At 40.7% G+C, this 6,555-nt stretch overlaps 1 protein-coding gene across 1 annotated transcript; it reads left to right on the top strand.

Moving 5' to 3' along the window:
• The first annotated feature begins 4,990 nt into the window (after positions 1–4,990).
• LOC100926901 (olfactory receptor 10T2-like) lies at positions 4,991–6,033 on the top strand. Its single transcript, XM_003762778.3, has one exon. The coding sequence runs from the start codon at positions 4,991–4,993 to the stop codon at positions 5,936–5,938; it is 948 nt and encodes a 315-aa protein (XP_003762826.2). The 3' UTR covers positions 5,939–6,033.
• The last annotated feature ends 522 nt before the right edge of the window (positions 6,034–6,555 follow it).

The raw sequence follows: 6,555 nt of genomic DNA, 5'->3' as shown, positions 1-6,555 counted from the left end.
AGAGGTAGCCAGTGGAGAAAGTGTGATTCAAAATTACTGAAAAGGTCCTATAGGTGGATTAGATAGGGGAGCCAGAGGAGGGTTTTAAGCTTTTTTAATGATTGGAAAAAGTTAAGAATGTTTTATTAGGTGCTTCAAAAGAAACTCTCCCCAGTGTGGCTCTCTCAGTTTTCCTATTCCTATTACCTATTTTCTCATTCACACACTCAATGTTCCAACCACACTGGAATATATTCTCTCTTCATCTCTGACTCTCAGAATTATGGGATCACAGATTTAGAGTTGGAAGGACACCTAGAGGTGTTTTAGTCCAAATCATTTTTCTTATGTATGAGATAGTGGCCCAGTAGATAGAATCTCTACTCAGACACTGAGTCGCTATCCTGGGAAGTCACTTAAATTCTGTCTGCCTCAGTTTCTTCAACTGTAAAATAGGCATAATAACAGTATCTACCTTCCAGAATTGTTGTGAAAATTAAATGAGACAGGTTTTGTAAAGTGCTTAGCATACTATCTGGCATATAATGGGTGCCTAATAAATGCTTATTTCCTTCCTTTCTTACAGATGAGAAAATTGAGGCCTTGAGAGGATGTAATTTACACAAGGTTACATGACCAGGAGGGATCAAAGCCTGGCTTCAAAACCAGGTCTCTTGACTTCCAACCCAGTGACCTTTTTAATGTCATTTGGCTATTTCTCAAATACAGAAGCACCAATCAGAACTGGAACAATAACAAGAGTGTGGGAGAATGTAGGCATGTGGAAGCCTCATAGCCAGACTCATATACAAGAAAGATGTGACTTTAGGCCATGCAGGTGGCCTTTTTAGTTGCTGTTGAGGCCTTTTAATCCCAACTACTCCTGGCCTTATTAGGGATTTTCTTGGGAAGGATACTGAAGTGCCTTACAATTTCCTTTTCCAGTTCATTTTACAGTTAGGGAAACTGAAGCATCAGTTAATTGACTTGTTCAGGATCATACTGTTAAGTCCATGCCTAAATCTGGATTTGAACTCAGGTCTTCCTGACTCTAGAATTGACACTCTATCCTCTATAGCACTAGGCTGGACCTAAGCAGATTAATTTTTATACCAGGCCAGATAGTATTCCTTATGATATCAACCAATTAATTGATGGGAGTGAGAAGACACCAGTAGGACAACCAGAAGGACTGCAAGAAATATGTCATCCTCAGAGGAAATCCAGATTTTCCACCAGAGAGAGGAAGTGAAGAAATAATGACTGAGAAGTCTCAGGATGAAGGGGTGTTTGTTAACAATACAGCAGAGATTCCAGAGGGTCCAGTGGAGAGATCTAGAAGATGTGGGATCGGATTGAGGGGAAAACCATGATGAATGGAATAGGTAGCAGGCTTCTAGAGGAAGCCATATGGGTGTTCCACATACCTTTGAGGTATCATAACTGGATGATCAGGACTGGGGAGCCATATAAGCAGGGTATACCCTACTTAGTTAAATACTATCAGTCAACTTAAAGTGATAAGCCTCCCCCCAGTTTGAGGTAGAATTTAGAATCTCCTTGTTTTCCATGATGTTTGTTAGAGATTCTCTTTTAGGTTTCTCTTGGTTCAGTGATTTTTAAAGCAATATCCATGCATTCATCTATTTGGCTAAGCACTCACCCCTCCATCCAGCCTTCTGCCCAACTACCACTGCCCATTCATCCACCTACCTATCTGCTCACCCATCTATTCATCTATTCAGCATCCATTTACCCAGTATTTGAGTTGAAGTCCTTCCTAATTCTCAGTTCATCACTAATAATTTGGCGGTTAGATGTCTCTGACATTGTATCCTAAAGAGTAAATTGGGGTATTGAGAGATTAAGTGACTTAACTGTGATTGCACAGCTGGTATGTGTCAGAGGCAAGGCTAGTGCCATGTCCAGTGCTCTATTCATCCCTCCACATCTCCTTTTGAAGCATTATATAGATGTCAGTGATTATTATTGTTTTCAGAGGGATGGGTGCATCATGTTGTACAATATGCAAAAATTAATTAATTTATCAATCAACAAGTATATGTTAACTACCTGATATGTACCAGATGTAGTGATGGGTACTAGAGAAACATTCATTTGAAAAATGAAACAATGTTCACTCCCAAGGAATTTACATTTTAATGAGACAAACAAGTGCATGTGTGCGTGTGTGTGTATGTGTATCTATATCTATATATTATCAACATAAAGTAATTAAATATATACAAATTAGTCAAATATAGGGCAGTTTAACCATGTCCAAAATAGGTGGTGGTCTGAGGCAGGAAAAGATTCCAGAATTCAAGCAGATAAATTAATTGATTGATATCAAGGTCCATTGGCCTTTGCATGCATGAATCAAGAAAAAGGATGGGTTCAGAGCATGTCTTCAAGCATTTTAGAGCATTTGCAGATCTTGGGACATAGAGTAATCATTGCCCAACACAATGATGTCTCCATGCCTGTAATTTCAGGCAGTTTGAAGCCAAACCAATGCTTTTGTCTTCCCTAGGGATATGTATAAACATAGGAGAACCCAAAACAGCCCTCTTGGGAAAACCACCTAAGAAAACAGAGCCTCCAGGGACTGCATTGCTCTGCCAGAAAGGCTTTCCCTACTTCTTAGCTCAATGGCTACCGGCATTTCCAGGACAGGAGTCCAAATAAGAATATTCATTCCCAGGTTTAAGTCTCTTTGAAGTGCCATCTTTCTCTTTCCATAGTTCAAGTTCCCTACCTCTCCAACCTTGGTAACCACGATGGGGTAACAGAACGGATATCAGGAGCATCTGCATTCTGAAGGCAGCTTGGAGAGGACAAAAGTCTCCTAAGCAGAGGATGTGGAACTGGTTGTGTCTGGTTGTGTCTTCCTTCCCATTCTTACTCATTCTTAGTCAGCTGTGTTGTTCTAAGAAAGGCTGATGCCCCACATCTGGGCTGCTTAGGGCATGGAAGGGAAGAAGTGTGAGTGGGAAACATGGCTGGTCAGTAGGAGAAGACAAAATGGGGATCCCAGGGTGGTGAAGCATTCTGTAGCTTGAATAATTTCTTTCACATGCTTTCATTGTGATGGCAGGCTGAATGACCCCAAGTGACTGCAAAGGCAATAAGGGAGCTATTGGAACCACTTTCCAGGTAATTTTGGTCACATGGAAATGCATTCACCCAAGGACAGAAAATTGTTGCTTATGGATTGAGCCTGGCCACAGAATCCTGCTGCTATTGAGCAGTTATAAGTCAGGTGTTCAAGAAAGACAAGACAACAGCAAACTGAGGTAAGCCTGTGATGCTCCACAAAGAAGCAAGCACATTTTCAATGTTCTTGGTGTATGGTGAGTATATCCTCTTTAGCTCTTGTCATATTGTTAGGGTTCATTTGGGAAATATCCGTTAAAAGCCTCTTCCTCCTTCCTTCGGGTTTCCAGGAATTAAGCTTATTTCTTCCCATTTCCCAAAGTCAGGGTTTTTCACTTTTGGACTGTAGTTCAGGCAACAGATCATTTATCACACGGAAAATCTTTTTTATCCCCTTTAGAACACATCCATTAATTTAAGCCTTTGGTTTTTTTTTTTTAAAATTTTTTTTCATTCTTAATTTGGTTAATTTTAGAGTGCAAATCAAATGAAGTGGACCCTCTCCCGAAAAATTTTTTAGAGTTCTAATTTAGAAAATCTTACATCAACTTATTGATTTTTGGTTTTTTGTTTTAAATTTTTTTATTTCATTTCATTTGGTTTGGTCTTCAGGGGCCTTCAAGAATTTAAAAATTTAACTAAACTTTTGGCTTGGATTTTTGGAGAGAGTTTAAATTCCACCCAATTCACCTTGTATGTTACATTATTTTTTTGATCTCATTTTCCTAGTCTTTAAAGGAAGGGTTTAATTTCCCCGTTTCAAAACTAGAAAGGTCTTTTCAGGGAGTAATTTTGTTTTTTTCAAATGCTTTTAGGCCCGGGTAAAAGACCTCAAAACCTCCCCAGCATTTTCCGTTATTTTTGTTTTTTTAAATAGTTTTTGGTGGCCTTTCCACAAGGCCTGGGAATTCTCCTTCCTTCCCCTTTCTTTCCTTTTTTCCTTCCTCATTCTTTCCTTCTTTTCCTTCCCTTTCTTTTCTTTCCTTCCTTTTTTCCCTTCCTTCCTTTCTTTCATTCCTTCCTTTCCTCCTTTCTTTCTTCTCTTCATCCTGCCATCCTTCCTTCTATCCCTTCTTTTCTCACTCCCTTTATCCCTTCTTTTCTTTCTGCCTCCCTTCTTTTCTCCCTTCTTCCCTTGTTCCCTCCCTCCTTCCCTTCCTTCTTTTCTTCTTTCCTTCCTCCCTCCCTCCCTCTCTTTCTTTCTTGTTTCCTTCCTTCCTTCCTTCCTTCCATCCTCTTTGTTTCTCTACTCACTACTCACAAGAAAAACAAATGCCTTGTAGCAAATAAGCATAGTCAAGCAAAGTTAATTCCCACATTATCTGTATCTGAAAATGTATGTCTTAGTCTGCATCTTGAGTTCACCATCTTTCCACCAGGAGGTGGGTGCCATGCTTCATCATCAATACTCTGGAATTTTAATTCATCGTTGTACTGATTAGAGTCCTCAAGTCTTTCAAGTTGTTTTTCTTTATAATGTTGTGTTTCTATTCACTTCATTCTGGATCAGTTTATACAAATGTTCCCAGATTTCCTATCCATCATTCCTTATGGAATAATAATGTTCATGTTGGGGACTTTATGCTTTGTGAAACAAACAAGGCTGGATTGTTTGAGTCATCAGACAGATTCCTTGGTTGAAGAACTGCATTCCCTGAAGCACAGAGGCAAAGAGGTCCTAACTCAGGGATGATGAGCCTAAAGTAGACAGAATAGTTAGCAAGAGAAGAGTAAGACTGAGATAGTCAAAATGAATAGTAGAGTGGTACACCAAGCTCCATGGAGCAAACTTCTTTTCTAGATATGGTGAAGTTAAAATCTCCTTTCCTGTTTTATCTCTTTGTAGGTTCCTGGGATGAAGCTGGAAAATGAGACATGGATAGTGAAAGAATTTGTGCTTGTGGGATTTTCCAATCTTCCAGATCTGAAGGCTACTCTCTTCATTCTCTTCCTGCTCATGTACTTGATCACACTCAGTGGCAACATCACTATCATTACCATTATCTACCTGGATCACACTCTCCACACTCCCATGTACTGTTTCTTAGGGGTCCTTTCCCTCTCGGAGACTTGCTACACGCTGGTCACCATTCCCAACATGCTGGTGCACCTGTTGATGGAGAACCATGTCATCTCCATTCCCAGTTGTCGGACCCAGATGTTCTTTTTTCTTGGCCTGGGTTGCAGTAATTGTTTCCTCCTCACGTTGATGGGTTATGACCGGTATGTGGCCATCTGCCACCCACTCCGTTACGCAGTGATCATGAGTCCATCTGTTTGTCTTCATCTGGGAAGCCTGGTCTTCTGCTCAGGATTTCTGGTGGCTGTCACTGAGACTTGCCTCATATTCTCCTCCTCCTTCTGCCACAGCAACCAAGTGGAACACTTCTTCTGTGACATTGCACCAGTTCTCAAACTTAGTTGTACTCAGAGTGCAGCCAAGGCCCTGACTATCTTCTTCTTTAGTGTGATTGTGGTGCTGGCCTCCTTCCTCCTCATTCTGCTCTCATATGCCTTCATTGTGGCTGCCATTGTGAGGATCCCTTCTGCTGCTGGACGGCGCAAAGCCTTCTCCACTTGTGTGTCTCATCTCACAGTGGTCATTGTGCATTTTGGATGTGCCTCAATAATCTATCTGAGACCAGAGTCAGGGAGCAACCCAGATCAGGACCGAATGGTGGCTGTCTTCTACACAGTGGTTACCCCATTACTCAATCCTGTGGTGTACACCCTACGTAACAAGGAGGTCAGAGTAGCACTAAAGAGGACCTTAGGTCGCAAACTGAGAACCCAAAATGACTAATTACTAGGATGAGACTAGAAAAAGTAGCCAAGCAATACTCCAATTTTAAAATGGACTGACTTATCCAGATTCATTGGGTTGACAACTTTAATTGTCCCAGGGTTCCAAAGTCATATCTCAGTCAACTGAACTGGAGACTACTCTAAGACCACACCTTAACTAGAGACCAGATATCTCAATTGCCTATCTCTAAATCCCCCTCCCCATAATTCTAGAAGGTCCATCTCAGCAGATCATCCAGTTGTATAGTGTAGTTCTGCATTCATATATTTCAAATTAGTTAGCTTTGAAAATTGTTGAAGGAGCATGACTGTCATCAATGCCCCATAGCCTCCTCGACTTTCACTGGCTGGGCATAATGAACCTCTAAGGGATCCAGGATGATTGTGCTTCATGCCAAGCAGTTCAGAAAATCTTTGGAAGGAAGAGAAGCACCTCTTTGCCAGCTTTAATTCAATGGGTGTGCAGATAGGTACAATGGAGTTCGATTTCATTTCAACTCTTCCCCCTCTTCCCCACCAGAATAGAGAAAGAACAAGAAATTGGAAAAATTCAATTAATAGTTTTAAAAATGCTTTAATACTTATAAAAAAGACTGTAAATGTTTCTGTTCATCT

This window comes from Sarcophilus harrisii, chromosome 1 (assembly GCF_902635505.1).
Source record: "Sarcophilus harrisii chromosome 1, mSarHar1.11, whole genome shotgun sequence".
In the NCBI taxonomy this organism is placed as follows: domain Eukaryota; kingdom Metazoa; phylum Chordata; class Mammalia; order Dasyuromorphia; family Dasyuridae; genus Sarcophilus; species Sarcophilus harrisii.
The sequence above is the reverse complement of the archived record's forward strand: the minus strand, read 5'-3'. Positions and strand labels throughout refer to the sequence as shown.